The 17,984-nt window shown below is 41.8% G+C and overlaps 1 protein-coding gene across 8 annotated transcripts in view; it reads left to right on the top strand.

Moving 5' to 3' along the window:
- The window catches only part of adgrl2b.1 (adhesion G protein-coupled receptor L2b, tandem duplicate 1), a 92,030-nt gene that overhangs the window by 67,825 nt on the left and 6,221 nt on the right, over positions 1–17,984 (top strand). For 6 of the 8 annotated variants that reach the window (XM_085255935.1, XM_085255937.1, XM_085255938.1 and 3 more), the window contains 11 exons: positions 474–596; positions 2,283–2,488; positions 2,758–2,931; positions 4,073–4,282; positions 8,298–8,518; positions 9,282–9,348; positions 11,474–11,565; positions 12,846–13,014; positions 14,935–15,063; positions 16,138–16,234; positions 17,307–17,432. In XM_085255935.1, the coding sequence (XP_085112061.1) occupies positions 474–596; positions 2,283–2,488; positions 2,758–2,931; positions 4,073–4,282; positions 8,298–8,518; positions 9,282–9,348; positions 11,474–11,565; positions 12,846–13,014; positions 14,935–15,063; positions 16,138–16,234; positions 17,307–17,432 (1,614 nt within the window). The remainder of the gene's footprint in view (positions 1–473; positions 597–2,282; positions 2,489–2,757; positions 2,932–4,072; positions 4,283–8,297; positions 8,519–9,281; positions 9,349–11,473; positions 11,566–12,845; positions 13,015–14,934; positions 15,064–16,137; positions 16,235–17,306; positions 17,433–17,984) is intronic. The other 2 variants (XM_085255932.1, XM_085255933.1) reach the window with 1 other exon arrangement.

The following is a 17,984-nucleotide window of genomic DNA, read 5'->3' on the forward strand; positions in this document are numbered from 1 at the left end:
AGAGGGGCTGCAGGAATTTGGAGGATTTTCAGAGATTTGCTCGTCGAGGCCCAGAGTTATCTGAACCCACAGGGGAAAGAAAAAGTAAAGTAAAAGCTCAATGATATTTTTGATCCTATGAATATTTGACATTCATGCTGCAGTAGGCTGCGTGCTTGAATTTGCTCATCTTCTATCGTTGCCCTTGTTGTTATTTTTTCTTCTGCTCCTGCCTCCAAGGCTTTCACAATGCCAGCCAACAGCTTAGTGACATGGTTTTTTAAGTAAATGACACTCGACGGGGTTTTGCCAATAAGACTGGATTCTGTTACTGGTACAATGAACCTCGAGTCTTTACACATACCCCACTGGGCCTGAGCGATAGAGTTCTATTAAACACCATGTAATGCTTCTCAAATGTTGCCTATGAGTAATACATCTCCCCCTCTCTCAATCTCTCTGTCGCTTTCCCTTTTACCTCGGCCATCTCTCAGTGTTGGAGGTGTGTGTGCTAAGCACCGACGGGCAGGTGCAAGACTTCAGATTTCCACAGACGAGCAAGAGCGGAATGACTCTTCAGCTGTCTTCCAACACGGTGAAAGTCAACAGCAAAAACGGTGAGAGAACGTCACTGCAGAAGAAACACCTAGCTGATCAGATGGTTCGATGGTAGTTCATAACCATGTCCTAATTCACATAGTTGTTTTCATTTGGGTAATTAAGTTGGGATAATGCCTTAAAGTGATTTTACGTGCTAAGGCATTTTGAATCGGATTAGTAAGACATTTGTGAAATATGCTCATTGATTTATTTATTTTTTGCCGGGAGTTACAATATGAGTCTCATACACTGCACTGTATGGGGTAATATAATCAGGAGGTTATTAGCTTAGCTTAGCATAAATCCTGGAACGAATTAGCGATGCTAAAAGGCAATGCTCCTTGGATATGGGTCAACAAAAACAACCGTTGTTTAGGTTTCATGTGTTTGTGCATGTCTATGCTGAAGTATTGCTTGACCTGTTTGTTCTCAAAGTTTTTTTTTTTGTTTTTTTTAATTATATGTGTTATCTAGGACTGCTGGTTTAGCTTACTGGGTTGAGCGGTTGACTTGTGTGCTGCAAGGCTCATGCAGAGGCCTGGGTTCAAATCTGCCCCAAGGGTTTTTACTGTGTGTCTTTCTGCCAGTTTCTCTGTCTTACTTCCGCTGTCCAGTCACAATAAATGCTAAAAGCTTAAACACTGGGCATTTTAGCTATATATTCATGTATAATTCAGGTTTTGTGGACATAAATGGGATGTTATTGTCCTGAAATGAAAACTATCGGTTGCTTTCATAAGGTTTTAACGATGCATAAAGGCTTAAAAAAACCTGTTGCTCGGTGGTTGCTTGGAAGCATGATAACATCATAATATCTGATATAGATAAGAACCAGTGACTACGTAAAAGACTTACAGGGGCCTAAGATGTTCCTGATGATCTTAGGAGGAGTTTGTGAACAAACAAACACACGTAGATCTGAGATTAGTGATCTAATCTTAACATTTTGATATTTCGAGGAAGGGGGGAAAAAGTGTAACGATCACTTTTGCAGAAAACAGAACTTCTGCTCAAAATGTTTCAGAAGTTTCTGGTGAGGTGGAATACTAAATAGAGGACTTTCACCCAGGAGATTGGGACGCTTGTACGCATAACCATAACTCACTGCTCATTAGTTTTAGTCTTTGTTTGATGTTTGCGTTAATGTTGAGGCTTTCAGTTGGAGTATTGTTAGGCTGAACCAAACTACCTGGTCTAGATAAAGATCATGGTTTTGGTCAAAAAGCCACAAAGGCAAATGTCTCCCATGTGCACCTGGCTTTTAATCTTTTTTATCTTTTCCCAGTGACATGGTCGGTTAGTGGCAACAATGGACATTAATTATGATGTTGCTGGAGCAACGCAGCGAAAGCACATCATTTTGCAATGAAGAGTCTTGAGGTTGCCATTAAAAATAGTTTTAAAAACATGCAAAACATGAAGAACATGGATCAGATGTTTCATATTTTAAAATTAATCTTAATTATCACTGTAATGAGTAAAGCATAGTGCGCTTTGCAGCAGTCAGACAGATGAGTTGTGCACCTCATCTGTCTAACTGGCTCGACATCCTGTGTGTTCATTGGCAGAGGCACCAGTTTTAACAATCTATATATTTTATATAAAATGCAGTGAGCCGTGTTATTTTGGGGGAGTGAATTATTACTGTTTGGTAGATAACTGTAAATTATGTCTAATGCTGTACTTCTTATTGTTTGCTATAGGTGTAGCCAAGCTGGTATTTGTACTCTACAAGCACCTGGGTCAGTTCCTCAGCACAGAAAATGCCACATTGCGGGGAATGGGAGACCTGAACAAACACAACCTCTCTCTCACTGTCAACTCCCACATCCTGTCAGCCTCTATTACAAAGGAGTCGAGCCGTGTGTTTGTGGCAGACCCCGTGATCTTCACACTGGAGCACCTGGATGTAAGCCTCCCTCTGAGATTTACCCTGACCACACTATAGAGCCAGGCTGTCAAAAAACAGGATAGACTGCAATACCTTTTACAGTAAAGGAGAAACCGTGTGCCGTTAGTGATGATTAGCACCATTTTGATCTTTCTCCTTCACAAATAATTGAGTACGTTTTTTTAAAATCGAAAAAAAGGAGAAGTAAACACATGACTGACGTGCTTTAACTGCGCATATTCATAAATGTTTAATTTTTTCCCCCTCTCTGCTTTTGTGTTTTGCAGAAAGAACATTATTACAATCCCAACTGTTCCTTCTGGAATTACTCAGAGAGGAGCATGATGGGATACTGGTCCACTCAGGGTTGTAAACTGCTGGAAACCAATAAGAGCCACACCACTTGCTCGTGCAGTCACTTGACCAACTTTGCCATCCTCATGGCTCATCGGGGAAATGTGGTAAGTGGCCCTCGCCTTGTGGCTCGCTCAAGCTATTTTTCAGTCTCAATTACTCGTTCTTCCGTCTCACTTAAAGATTTGTGCACACGCGGCAAGAACAAGAATGGCATTTCAGTGGAGATAATTAGATTATAGCTGGAGGAGAAGGTAAGGGCAGGGAAGAAAGGGAGAAGTGGAGAAAAGGCAGCAGGGCTGTCGCTTTAAAAGTGCGAGTTTGTGTCAGGAAGTGCCATACCATTATCAGAAGTAATTATGTTCTACCTGTGATCCATGTCTAATATCCCTCTGTGCATATGTCTCAGAGAATCATGGGAAACAACATAACTTCAGCTTTAACTTGTGTCTCCACCCCTCTTGAAGTGGTGTTGGACCCATTTGGTCGCGAAATGCAATTACAATCCAATTACATGATAAATAGCATGTGCAGCGAGGACCTAGCCAGTAATAAATGTAGAGGATAAGTTTGTGGTTCGTCTAATAATACGTCCCAACTCATGAACTCTATGCCTGTCATCTGTCTTAACCTCAACCTTAACCACAGCTTGAAACCAGAGCCCTGAGGCTAGGCTTAGCCCCACCAATCCCCTACACATCACCTCAACTGTAACTCCTGCCCTCAATAAAATTACAAATATCACAGGAGGAATTGGCTCACTTTGAGGCCACCATGTCCTTGAGTGATATTTTTTTATGGTCGTGTCTGCTATTTTCACTTTTGCCAGGTGGCCGTCTTGAAATACGCTCAGTTTTGGACCTCCTGAAACGCAGCGTGATTCAACCGCAAAGCGAGAACTCGGATGCCACATGTTCACAGCTCTTTTTGCGGCATTTTTCTGTTGATGTCACTTTCTGCAACACTTTCTCGTGAAACTTCATGAGTTTTAATCAGTCAAGTTGTCATATGAATACCAAAACATGTTGTGGAGGCTCTAATCATTAATATCAGCAAGGTGATGCGACTTTCCCAGTAATAAGCGAGGATTAAACACTCCAGAGATTTCGATTCAGTGACAACATACAGGGTGCGTGTGTGTCCCCATTAGGCCAGCACAGCTTCACTCATTACGTGCTCAAACGCTGCCCATTATAATGAGAGGTGCAAAGTTTAAAGTCAGTCCGTGCTTTCTCTATTTGTCTGCAGAGGGACGGGAGCGTGCACGAGGTTCTCCTCACCGTCATCACCAGGATGGGCATTGCTGTGTCTCTGGTCTGCCTGGCCATCAGCCTCTTCACTTTCTGCTTCTTCAGAGGTCTGCAGAGTGACCGCAACACCATTCACAAAAACCTGTGCCTCAACCTGTTCATCGGCGAGCTTCTCTTTCTTGTGGGCATCAACATGACAGAACCAAAGGTACCGTGGAAGTGACTCTGCAGAAGGTTTTAATTTCACACTACTGATTAATAGTCTCATCTGCTGTAATTAACCTTTTGTACGCCTGAATTTTCCCTTCAGTTTTCCTTTGAAGTGGCAAACCAAAAAAAAAATCCACATTAGATTAAAATATCATATTTCTATTAGGAGTCTGCCAGTGGTAGAATTTAATGCAGATATTAAAAGCAGGAGTTTTATGGCAGCAACGTACAGTGGGGCAAAAAAGTATTTAGTCAGCCACCGATTGTGCAAGTTCCCCCACCTAAAATGATGACAGAGGTCAGTAATTTGCACCAGAGGTACACTTCAACTGTGAGAGACAGAATGTGAAAAAAAAAATCCATGAATTCACATGGTAGGATTTGTAAAGAATTTATTCGTAAATCAGGGTGGAAAATAAGTATTTGGTCAATAACAAAAATACAACTCAATACTTTGTAACATAACCTTTGTTGGCAATAACAGAGGTCAAACGTTTACTATAGGTCTTTACCAGGTTTGCACACACAGTAGCTGGTATTTTGGCCCATTCCTCCATGCAGATCTTCTCGAGAGCAGTGATGTTTTGGGGCTGTCGCCGAGCAACACGGACTTTCAACTCCCGCCACAGATTTTCTATGGGGTTGAGGTCTGGAGACTGGCTAGGCCACTCCAGGACTTTCAAATGCTTCTTACGGAGCCACTCCTTTGTTGCCCGGGCGGTGTGTTTTGGATCATTGTCATGTTGGAAGACCCAGCCTCGTTTCATCTTCAAAGTTCTCACTGTTGGAAGGAGGTTTTGGCTCAAAATCTCACGATACATGGCCCCATTCATTCTGTCCTTAACACGGATCACTCGTCCTGTCCCCTTGGCAGAAAAACAGCCCCATAGCATGATGTTTCCACCCCCATGCTTCACAGTAGGTATGGTGTTCTTGGGATGCAACTCAGTATTCTTCTTCCTCCAAACACGACGAGTTGAGTTTATACCAAAAAGTTCTACTTTGGTTTCATCTGACCACATGACATTCTCCCAATCCTCTGCTGTATCATCCATGTGCTCTCTGGCAAACTTCAGACGGGCCTGGACATGCACTGGCTTCAGCAGCGGAACACGTCTGGCACTGCGGGATTTGATTCCCTGCCGTTGTAGTGTGTTACTGATGGTGACCTTTGTTACTTTGGTCCCAGCTCTCTGCAGGTCATTCACCAGGTCCCCCCGTGTGGTTCTGGGATCTTTGCTCACCGTTCTCATGATCATTTTGACCCCACGGGATGAGATCTTGCGTGGAGCCCCAGCTCGAGGGAGATTATCAGTGGTCTTGTATGTCTTCCATTTTCTGATGATTGCTCCCACAGTTGATTTTTTTCACACCAAGCTGCTTGCCTATTGTAGATTCACTCTTCCCAGTCTGGTGCAGGTCTACAATACTTTACCTGGTGTCCTTCAAAAGCTCTTTGGTCTTGGCCATGGCGGAGTTTGGAGTCTGACTGTTTGAGGCTGTGGACAGGTGTCTTTTATACAGATGATGAGTTCAAACAGGTGCCATTCATACAGGTAACGAGTGGGGGACAGAAAAGCGTCTTACAGAGGACGTTACAGGTCTGTGAGAGCCAGAGATTTTCCTTGTTTGAGGTGACCAAATACTTATTTTCCACCCTGATTTACGAATAAATTCTTTACAAATCCTACCATGTGGATTCATGGATTTTTTTTTCACATTCTGTCTCTCACAGTTGAAGTGTACCTCTGGTGCAAATTACTGACCTCTGTCATCATTTTAAGTGGGGGAACTTGCACAATCGGTGGCTGACTAAATACTTTTTTGCCCCACTGTATTTATTTGAAATCAAATATTCTTCCTGTAATTTAATCACAGATGTCTGAAATTATTTATGTTTTTGCTGAGGTTTTGCAAACATGTAACTGCTAACAATGGGATGTTAACTTTTGCAACACTTTGGGCGTGTGACAATCATGTTGACAGTGTCCTCCAGTTTCACCGGCCTAGAGAACAGTCCGGGGCCATCTGGGAAACACCGAGCGTGAGGCAAAAATGTGTATTCGCAACTTTTTGGCGAGTGGTTAATGGACGCTGCTGACAGTCACTGGGAAAGTCGGTTGCTAAAGATCCAGTTACACAGGCCTGGAGGCTGGTTAATGACCTGCCCCCGGCTGTGAGGAAACTGGTTGTTGAAACTTTGCCTTCCTTTGCGTTGAGAGCAAAACTAACACAAGAGGTTAAAGGGCTTAAACTCCAAAATATAAATATAGAAGCTTTAAAGTAAATAAAAGGCTTTGTTTAGGAATTATTTAACCATTTTATAATTTTACGGTTTGGGTTTTGGAACATAACTCTTCATATCATTTTAAGAGGATGTAAAAATTTAGTCTGCTGTAAGATTCCTCCAGAATATTCAATTTAAACCAAGTTTGCAGTTGAAAAATCTGCTTTCATGAGTGAGGAGCAGTTTGACTTGGCTAGCTGCAGTTGGCCTGCAGATTTACACTGAATCAGGTCCACAGTCAGGTACAGCTTAATCTCTCTCTCTCACACTCACCTATCTCAGAAGTATTTAAATTTATGTAAAAGATTTCTGTTTTGTTTACTAGCTTAAAAGGGGAATAAAGAAACTGGTTGCTTGGGGGGGGAAAAGTTATGTTTCCTTCCTGGTCTGTGTTTGCTCTGGTCTCACATTGCTGCGGTTGCCTGTAGTTTTCATGGGAGATGCCAACTTGTCTGCAAACACTCATTAACTAAAAGCTGAGCAGCAGTGAGACTTGGAAGAAGCTCGACACGAACTTGAAATGGAGAACGTTTGCCTCAGTCATACCTCAGCTAACACAAGGAGATTTTTGGTGCAGCATCCTCTTTGTGATCGATTTCACCTGACAGCCAGCAACCACACATGTTATACTCTTCAGAAATGTGCACGTGACATCATGCGAGAAACCTTACTACTTTGAGATCTGTGGAATCTGTTACATTTATAGGAGGAAGATGCAGATTTTTAAATTCTAATAAAGTGTGAAAAATGAGTGTTTGAACTATTTGATCAATAGAAAAATGAAAGTACCTCCAAACATCTGATTCTGATATTTATGAAGCTGATTTGTTGCTAGATATTTTTTTATATAAAAAGACTAAAATACATCTTTACTCACTGAATATGTAGCTTCTTAATTTCAAACTTTGACAGAAATGTGTATCTCAAAACATGTTAAAAAGCTTAATCTTTGCATCAGTTAACATCCATCTAAAAGATAAAGGTAATAATTATCAATCATTGCTATGCTTTTAGCTCTGGTTTGGTGTCCAATGACTCCCAGTGAAAGTGTTATTAAGCTGCTAAAAGCGTCGCTTCATCATTTCTAGGAGTGTGCAGCATGTATTTGGTCTTACTAAGGCACATTTCTGATCCCACAAATGACAACAACAAAGCTGTGGACTAAAAAACAAACATTTTCAGCTAAAAGATGCAGAAATCTGCTAGCATACATCTGCAAACATCTAGTCCTGTCTTAATAAAAATAAATAACTAGACTAACTTAAACTAACCACCGTTCTAAAGCAAAAACATACAGATTTGTGTTAAATACTATAGACAAGTCATTTTTGGTAATAATGAAAAAGGGAAAAAAAATCTTTCTATTTATTTATCTTTTGACTTTTATTTTCAGTATAGAAAAATAATGATAAAAACATGGAGGGTGTGTGGAAAGTGCTGGCAAAAGCACAAGGTAAGGTCACCATCAGGGGGTTCCACAGGTTTCGCAGGGTAAGGTCATCCGGGTCAGGAGTGTTGTTTTGTAGCATAGAATTACACATTTATTATGGTTGCTTTGATTGGTGTTATGACACTCTGAATTCCTCTCAGCCCAGACAGCAGAAAGCTGACCGCATGAATAAACCTTTCCAAAGCAGCAGGGAGGGAAGCGTGTTCATCCAAGGCGCAGGGTTTAGTAAAATAAGCTCTTTCACTGTCCTTTTACCTGCTTGTATTTTCTCATCAGCTGGTCTGCTCCATCATCGCTGGAGTTCTCCACTTCTGCTTCCTGGCCGCGTTCGTGTGGATGTGTTTGGAGGGCGTGCAGCTGTACCTCATGCTGGTCGAGGTGTTTGAGAGCGAGTTTTCACGCAGGAAGTATTACTACATGTCTGGGTACCTCATCCCAGCCGTGGTGGTGGGCATCTCAGCGGCCATTGACTACAGAAGCTACGGCACTCAGCGGGCGTAAGTGTGGGATCTTTGCAGAGGCTCTTCTTCCCGGGATAAATATCACAAGCTTTAGTCCTCCCTTCTCCCCACTGCGACACACCCACACAGCATGTACTGTATGTGCTAATGATAGTAATATCACAAAGAGTAGTCCACCTCTGGCCCCTTGGCAAATTTACAGCCTGTCATTGCTAAAAGAAGAGGCTGTGAGCAAAGTAGCTGCATTAATGAATGTGCTGGCTAGCTGCACTCGCTCGCTGGGTTTTTAGTCTTGTGGATGTGGATAATTGCCGCCCATGTCAGTTAAAAGTTTATGCACTCCTCTGCTGGTCTTCATCCAAGCAGCAAGCTTTATGATTTGTAAAACGGCGAGTCCTCTCTAATTTATGGAATTTAAGTAAACCGCCTTTTTCAGACTCTATTTTCCATTCTGTTTCCCGGTGATAAACGTGGGCTGAGGTGCAATTCATTCTTAAACTGTCTACATTACAATGTTTACTGTACTGTACATACACACAGATATCCCACATTTGTAGACATTTGCAGACTGTGAAGTCATGAGTCCAGTAACCACTGGCTTTTACACTGCAGCTTCTCATGGCACGAGGCCAGCACTCCCTTAAGGTCGGGTTTTCTTCTTTGCGGTCAAAGGAGTTTCTATTCTGTTGCTGCGGCCTATCATGCAGCCAGCTCTGCTGGGCTCCGATCAATGAGAAGCAACTTTGTTTTCACAAAGAGACGATTTAATGAACTGAACACCACCTTTTACACCCTATAGGTGCTGGTTAAGAGTCGACAACCATTTCATCTGGAGCTTCATCGGACCTGTAACCTTCATAATTGTGGTAAGTTGTAAATTTGTGCACGCGTGTGATAACTTTTTGTTCTTTGAAAGAAAAGCTCAGAGAATAGTTTATAGATTTCTCTCTCTCCGTCTGTGCTGGCAGCCTCTTAGCTCTGCTTTCTCAGATCAATTTGCATGAAAGGAAAGTGGTCCCATTATAGCTGACACGAGGACATCAGTGTCCACTCAGCTATGAAATCCTCTGAAATCAGAATTGGTGAGCGGCAACAACTTGAAGCTGTTTGGTCCTTGCTGTACATCTAGAGAATACTCCCCTGCTGCAATCAGGAGGAGAAATCGTTTCAGGCATGAAGGTCATTTGCTCAGTGGGAAAACAAGGGTGATGGTGGCGGGGGGTGGGGATGGGGTGGTGAACATGGAAGTAATGAGTGGGTGGGCCAGACAACTATTACCACAGCTCATAGCCCTGCTGAGGATTATGACGTATCCCCAGCCAATCCTAGAGCGCGGACATCTCCATCTTCACCTTTTAATATTTCATGCACGGCGCTGGGTGTTCGCCATGCGCATAGACACACGCACAACGTGTGCGCATCTCATGCACGCATTCAGCATGACCTAAGCAGACCCAGAGCACTTATCCATATAGGCGTATATAGTAACACGTATGTAAATCTGTCCATAGGCTGTAGATGGACACCAGACCCCGTGTAGGCAGCCCCTGTTATATGCTCTTGATTTCGCAGGGAAGTACAAATTTTAGATGGCACATGCAGTTCGCCTCATCTTTCTGCAGAGTGCCCCCTTTACTCCATTCCTCACTGTCTGTCTCATCGTATCTGTGTCACCACTTACAGCTGTGTTAAATGCATCTCCAGCCTCTCGACTCAAGCAGACGTAAATCGGCCCCTGTGGCTGGGAGACAAAACACGGCATTACTCTAAGCTGTGATCTAAAAGCCTCTTTCTGTCTTTTTAGCCACTCCTTTTTCTTCCATCTTTCTCAACGCCGCTGTTGTTGGTTTCCATCTGCGTTCCACTCACAGCCTCTTTGTTTCCATTTAGGACCCTGCTTTTGTTGCCGCCTGTGTTCTCGGGATGCGTTCACGCGGGATAATGCCGGGGATCTTGCCGCTGATTTGTGAATGAGAATTGAAACTGAAATATTTGATAAACTGGAGAGCACTACATCTCGATCATTAGGGGTCCGTTTTTATGCCAACTCGTGCCTTTTATTATCCCCCATTCACGCTCGAAGCGCTTGGGTGGGCTTGAAAAATGCACGCTCGGAGCAGGTTTTTGAGGGTAGAAGTTTTTCATGTGATAAGACTCCGGATCCATTTTTTTTCTTTTTTGTTTTTCGTTGAATATTAACAGAAGTACATTTCAAAGGTTGAATGTGGTATCGTGCCAAATTGAAGTGCATCTCCTCCCTTTCCCTTTGTGGCTACAGGCCTGCAGTGCTTAGAGAGTTAGAGATAGAGACATCCTGAAAGCATCGAAACCTTTCTGGATGTATGGCTTGAATCACTTAAATGTTTTTTTCCTGGTCTCGGTGAAGCTTGTTTTTAAAACATGACATTCAAACTCTATACTTTCCCCACTAGATTTAACTTTTTTTCTCTCTCCCGGCGCTCTTGCCTGCACTTTATTAGATCTGTTTCATCAGATAGACGTCCCTTATTTTGTGGATTTGTACTCTGTGTTTGGAATCAGCTGTAATGACAAACATGAGGGAGAAATTTCGAATGTAGCCGATGTTGAATATCGAAGCTGTGTGAAGCAGACCAAGGCGATAACCTCTCACAGTTGTTTTTCCTCTTTGAAAGTCAATGTACTTTGTGATCTGCACAGAGGCATTAAATTTTCATATTCCTCTCGGTAAAGGTGTGTTTGTGTTGACACACGCCACGGAGCCAGCGAGAGAATAGCTTCAAAAAATATTCTGGTTGAAAATGTAAAACGTTAAGGGAGCTGTTTTCTGCACTGACTACTTTTTAATTTCAAGATTTCTATTTGCATATATAGAATTAAAGAAATCAAACACAAGGTCAGCGTGACAGTAAAGGATCGGAGCACTTGCTCCATTCGTTGGTGGTAACAGCAGGAATCACGTGACTACCTAAATGCGTTCTGTTAACCCTTATGTGGCATCTGTTTTGACAGGTCAATGTCATCTTCCTGGTGGTGACCATGTACAAGATGGTGAAGCATTCCACCTCCATGAAACCTGACTCGTCCAGGATCGGGGGTATAAGGTGAGGGAGGCGGGGGGGGTGTCACTCTAGTCGATAAGGAGGCTGAGCTGTGGCTGCTTGCTGTTAGAGTGTGTGTGTGTGTTTGCTGAGCGGGGGAAGTGGGAAGAAAAATAATATGCACCCTTAATGCTTTTGCCTACCTCCTGAAATTTCAAAAGCAGCTTCTGACCTACACGTTTATTTGATTTTCTCCTCTCTTAAACCCGACCAGACAAGTAATTTTCCCTTTAGATTTTATTTCAGTCCGTAGGTGGTGCCTTTTTAGTTCATTTTATGATTTCTGTATTTGCGCTACGCTGGGGTATATTGCCTTTTTTTTTTTTTTTTTTTTTATTTCTTCATAACTGCAATTCTGACCTTTGTATCTTTTTGCTCCTGTGTTGGCATAGTTTATAGGCTTCTTTGAAAGGCGGATTCAACCGCAATCTTTGCAGATTTGAAGTTTTAAAACAAAAACAGGGGGGCCTCAGTGTTTTCGTTTTCTGTCTGCTGCGTTTGGTTGTGAAAAGACGAAAGCCTCTGACCGTTTCTATGCCTGGATTCTTGCTCAACAATATGTTTGAGGGCAGGCCAACATATGTTATGTGGGTGTCTGATTCAAAGACATTCACTCTGATTTTGGTCCAAACCCAAGATAAGGCATTGAACTGGTTTTTGGATTTTTTTGCACAGACAAAACTCACATTTATGGATGCTGGATTTCTCACATTATAATAAGTACTCAGTAGTCATTAACTGTTATGGTCCAACTTGAATCTGCTATGAATTTGGTCTCTGACTCAAATTTAGGAACTTGTTAAACAATGAAATAACATCTTCGCTGCACTAGACAGCAAGCAGAATTAGGCGTCATTTTCAACATTGTTCACTGTGATTTTTCTCCCACCGACAACATGCTGTTGTCCCATTTATTTCCAGGCTCGTGGTATCTCTCTGGGGATGCCTTACTTCTCTCTTGTGTGTCAGTAACGACCAGGCATCGCCACTGAAACTGACTGTCGAGTTATCTTATATTCTGGAAACCACCAAGGAAAATCCTGCTGTGTTTGCAGTCTTGTTAGACAACAATTCAGAGGAAGACCAAGGAAATTTCCTAACTGTCAGACAGTGAACGTGCGCTGTCTGCAAAATTTGTATCAGCATTTTTACACTTTGCCACCACTAGTGCAAATTGTCAAGCAAAAAAACCGGTGTTTCAAAAAGGTGTTGTCCAGGAGTGGAGAAGCAGGGAATTTAAGATTTTTTGCTGTTTTAATGTTGCTCTTTCCTGTCTTTTGCAGGTCATGGGTGTTAGGAGCCTTTGCTCTACTTTGTCTTTTGGGGCTGACGTGGTCCTTTGGCTTGTTCTTTCTCAATGAGTCCTCAATAGTGATGGCTTACCTCTTTACCATCTTCAACACTCTGCAAGGGATGTTCATCTTCATCTTTCACTGCCTGCTGCAGAAAAAAGTAAGATTTGTCCTTCTGTGTCTCAGATATGCTGTAAAATAGATTAACAGTAAGGTGAAAAACTGTTTTCTTAGTTTTTTGCGTATTTGTCACATTTACATGCTTTAGATTGTCAAACAAATTTTAATATTAGACAAAGACAACCCGAGTTGATACAAAATGCACTTAAATGATGATTTCATTTATTAAGTGGAAAAAAGCTATCCACACCTAGCTGGGCCTATGTGGAAAAAGTAATTGTCCCCCTTATTAAATCATGAATTAACTCTGATTTACCAAAATGTTTTGGAAAGCCAGACCTGTTGAATCAAGAAATCGCTTAAATAGAACCTGCCTGACAAAGTGAAGTAAGCTAAAAGATCTTAGAAAGCCAAACATTACGGTCAGATCTAAAGAAACAGCAGACAAGCAAAGGCACTTACATCTATCAGTCTGCCAAGGATTACGAAGCCACTTCTAAGGCTTTGGGATGCCAGTGAACCACAGTGAGAGCCATTATTATCCACAAATGGAGAAAACGCGGAACAGCAGGCTATCAAAACTACTCCAAGAGTGCATCGACGGCTCATCCAGGAGGTCACAAAAGACCCCAGAGCAACATCTGAAGAACTTCAGGCCTCAATTGTCTCAGTAAAGGTCAGAGTTCATGATTTTACAGTTGGAGAGTTCCAAGAAGAAAATCACCGCTGACCAAAAAGAGGACAAAGGCTCGTCTCACATTCGTCAAAAAATAACCAAGGGAAGATATTCTATGAACTGCCGAAAAATACTTTTTTACAGAAGACTAGGGCGGTTTGGATGGCTTTCTAATAAATTAAATCACCGTTTGTATTTACTTTAGTTATCTTTGTCTAATTTCTTTGATGATCTGAAACATGAACATGTGACAAATATGCAATATTTATGCGGGAATTTGTTTAGTCACGATAATTGCACTCCCGGCATCTGTGTATGTAGCTCAGTGATAGAGTGTATTAGGCCCTGGGTTCAGTCCCCGGTATCTCCACATTTTGTGGCTTCGTTATGTTGCGGTTTACTCATTTCCAACCATAGAGACAAATGGCCTTTGCGATTGAGTCAGAAAGGGCATCCAGTGTAAAACTGCCAAATCAAACATGTTCAGTTACCTGCTGTGAATAAGGGAGCAGCTGAAAGTAGCTTTTAATTATCCAACATTGTGACAGCTATGATTTGAGTTGTCTTCTCTCATTTTGTAAACTAAAGGAAGAGAATTACTTAAACAAGTTTAATAAGTTTTATTAATAATTAATCACTCTAAGTGATTAGTTGATTGGCAGGAAATTAGCGAGGAGATATTAACTAGTTAACTAATTGCCCAGTTGGTTTATAGTTACTTTTTAGGACAAATATGAACAGCTTGTTGCAGGTTTTTAAATGTCAGGATATTTTTTTTGCCTTTCTTTGTCCTCTATGGTAATAAATTAATTTCATTTTAAACTGCTGTAGAGACAGAACAATATGTGTGTTAACTGCTATCTATAATTGTCTTTTTTTTAAATAGAGGAAACATTCAGTAATTGTTTCACCTTTTCTAAAAGGGGGAATTTTCTAAAGATTTAAGCTATGATTTGCCTGCTTGTCACTGAATCTAAAGTAGATTCCAGGTGTGGCTATTTGTATCTCTTTATAGGAGCATTTCCAGTTTATTTTTTTTGTTTTGTTTTTTTTAACTGGTATTTCATATATTCATATGTAGCAACACTCATGTCAAAATGCTTTCTTGTTACAATATTGCAATATGCTGCACACTGTTTGTTATTCCTGCCCTTACACATATGACATTTAAACTGCTGTCAGCTGGATGGCATTTGATAAAGATTTGGGATTTGCATCTCTCAGGGGGGGGCTGCTGTCTGTGTCTGTATGCTGAGTTTGTCCTGATCTTTTATTCCTCTGCAGGTACGCAAAGAGTACAGCAAATGTTTCCGTCAGTCCCAGTGCTGCGGGGCGCTGCCGTCTGAGGGTTCCCACAGCTCAGCCAAGACAGCCACGTCTCGATCCACGGCCCGCTATTCGTCCGCTACTCAGGTACACACCAGAGAATCTGGCATATCAAGGTTTAGGATTTAGAGAACTGTACCTTAAAATAGACTGCACCGCAGAGAATGAGTAATTCATTAATTACTGAACATTTTACGGGCTTTTCATAAAGTATTTTTCGCTACCTTCTTGCACTTTTGAAGGCCAAAATAAAACAAAGTATTTAGCCCTGTTTTCTTAAACATATATAGACTCTAAGCCATTTTTAAGACTGAGCTACAAATGGCCTTCAGGCTGAGTGCTTTTCCATGAGTACAGACAAGGTGTGAAGTTTGAGAGACAAAGTAACACACTCTTATCTTTTGATTGAAAATATAAAAGTGTTGAAAAGAATTCTTAAACGCTAAATTTGCACTTTCTTCCGTAAAGCCAAGCTTCTCTACAGAGGTTGGGCATTGAAATAGAAATGTCACAGAGTGCAGTGCGTTATGTCACATTTCAGCCTTCACATTGTAGCTTAAGTGTAGTTTTCAGATTGTTTGGCTGTGTAATGTTAAATGTTAGTGATCAAAGGATGGACTTGAAGTTTTCTTGTCACTTGTGTTAAGAAATCTTTCCTTTTTTAAAATCCCGAAAAGGCATTTACACCCAGTGCTTCTTTCATATGTGTGTTATCGTGGCCACAGGTAGACCCTATTTGAAAATTGTAAAAAAAAAACCAAAAAAAAAACCCCAGATACATGCATGTGGTAATATCTTCTTTCTTGTCTTTGTGAGAGCTATCTTAAGAGCACCTCTGGGAATTTGGCAGATGCTCCTGCTCTTAGCATCTGAAGAAAAAAGAAAAAAAAATGCTGCTCAGGGCCGATCTCTCAAATTACAAACCGTAAGACTCTCAGCGTATCCATTTTTGGTTGGATCAATAGCACGTGAAGGGCTTTGTTGTACCTGAACACAAACATGTCATCAAGCGGTGAATGAGCTGGATTTTTTTTTTGTGTACAAGTGCAGGTTTGAAGCACAAACTCGCATAGCCACTCAACCCTTTGGGGCAAAAAAGCCTTCAATAAAAGTCGCGCCGTGTTGAGTCCTGATCAGTGGCTGCCTTTTTTCTCAACCCAGAGCCGCATCAGGCGGATGTGGAACGACACTGTGAGGAAGCAGTCAGAGTCCTCCTTCATCTCAGGAGACATAAACAGCACCTCCACACTCAACCAGGGTAAGCAGCCATCTCTCCTTCGCCACCGCCAGACGAGACACATACGCCATTCTCTTTGTGATGAAGCTCTGAATTCACAATAAACACATCAATGGATGCGACCCACCTGGCTATGTGGCAGCTCAGAAAGGAGTAAGATAAGACCCGATTTAATGCCTCCGTTCTCTTAGCGCCAAGCAATCAAAAAATAGCATTAAATGTTACGTGTGTATCTTAAGTTCAGAGCTTTTTCCGCTACGCTCCTGCTCGCCGGGATCCTCTGAACGGAGGGGAAAAAATAGTGACAGAAAGGAGGTGCGATATTTAGTCTGGCATAAAAAGTTATAGACGAGGACTTGAGTTCAAATAACGACCCTGAGCGGAGAGACTGACTGCGCAGCAGCCCTCTAAATCATCTTCATCCTGGGGTGATTGTCAGCATGAAAGCAGGGGAGGGAGACGAGCAAAGTCAGGCTGAGGTCAGAGCAGGTTTTGGACTGATCCCAGCATCATGAAGCTCAGGCTGCAGACAGCGCCAGCACAGATTTGGCTCTAATTCTCAATTAGTTTGGATTTATTTTTATTTATTTTTATTTATTTTTTTTAGGGGATGGTTATTGCATTCCTAAAGATATACACAAGCATGCTGAGGATGATGGGGATGCTGTGACATGGTCACAACGCGCCACTTAGACGTGTTTCGTTTTTTGTCTCAACCGAACGAGTTTGTTTAGATGAATTAGTTCCATATAAACACAGCAGCTGATTGTGCAGCTATGCTTTTTTGGTTGACACTTGTCGCAGTAATACTGTTTGTCAGTTAGAGCAGATGACTGTTTGGATAATGGTTTGCTTTGACCGGCGTTTCTATGGCTGCCTTGTCCATAATAGAAGGCAGACGGATCGCAGGCTGTAAATCTTCTGCAGTGTGAGATTCTGGACAGTGAACGTCAGCTCCGTTGTTTATGTGGACAGCTAACCAACATATAACCACAGACCATGAGATACAATGACTCAGGCTCTCTTCTTCAGCTGCTTTTTCCACCCCTCCTAATTTTTCTCCCTCTCTGTCTTTCTCTTCCTGTTATTTCAGGGATGACTGGCAACTACCTCCTAACTAACCCTCTCCTTCGAACCCACGACACTAACCCTTATAACAACCTTCTGGCAGAAACCGTGGTGTGCAACACCCCCTCTCCACCGGCTTTTCACTCCCCAGGTGCACATCCGCCCTCCACCTTTTTTCTTATGCATTTTATCTGCTTTTTTGTTTTGTTTTTGCTTTTCCTTTTATGTTTAAAGCAACATTATGTTTCATTCAGTTGCTCATTTTTAGATGAATGACAAACAAAAGGATTGTAACGGCTTTCATTTCTGCCAGTCAACCCCAAAGCTAGCTTAGTTTAGCAAAAAGAGTGAAACTAGAGATAAACAGACAGCTTGGCATTGTAAAAAAAAAAAGAAAAGAAACCCCTCCAGCTTGCAACTAGAAAGCCTGCTAATTTTAATGTTTTATCTCTTATAATTGGAAAACCAACAGGTTAGCTTAGCTTAGCATGAAGAGCAGGAGAAAAAAAGCTTACACTCTAGCATAAAAAACTACCCTTTGTAACTACTGTGCAAAATTAATTTTATTTACACTGCGGATACGACTGCCATGGCTGATGGGTGGATGTCAGCACACGAGTTTGGTTTAACCATAAATGTAGAATCTATACTTATATAGCCTATGGCGGCGCTGTCCCAGCTAAGTTAGCGTTAGCTAAAACTT

Source organism: Mchenga conophoros, linkage group LG18, assembly GCF_057382185.1.
Source record: "Mchenga conophoros isolate Kocher_MC1m ecotype Shallow Benthic linkage group LG18, M_conophoros_male_GT1.1, whole genome shotgun sequence".
NCBI classification, from domain to species: Eukaryota; Metazoa; Chordata; class Actinopteri; order Cichliformes; family Cichlidae; genus Mchenga; species Mchenga conophoros.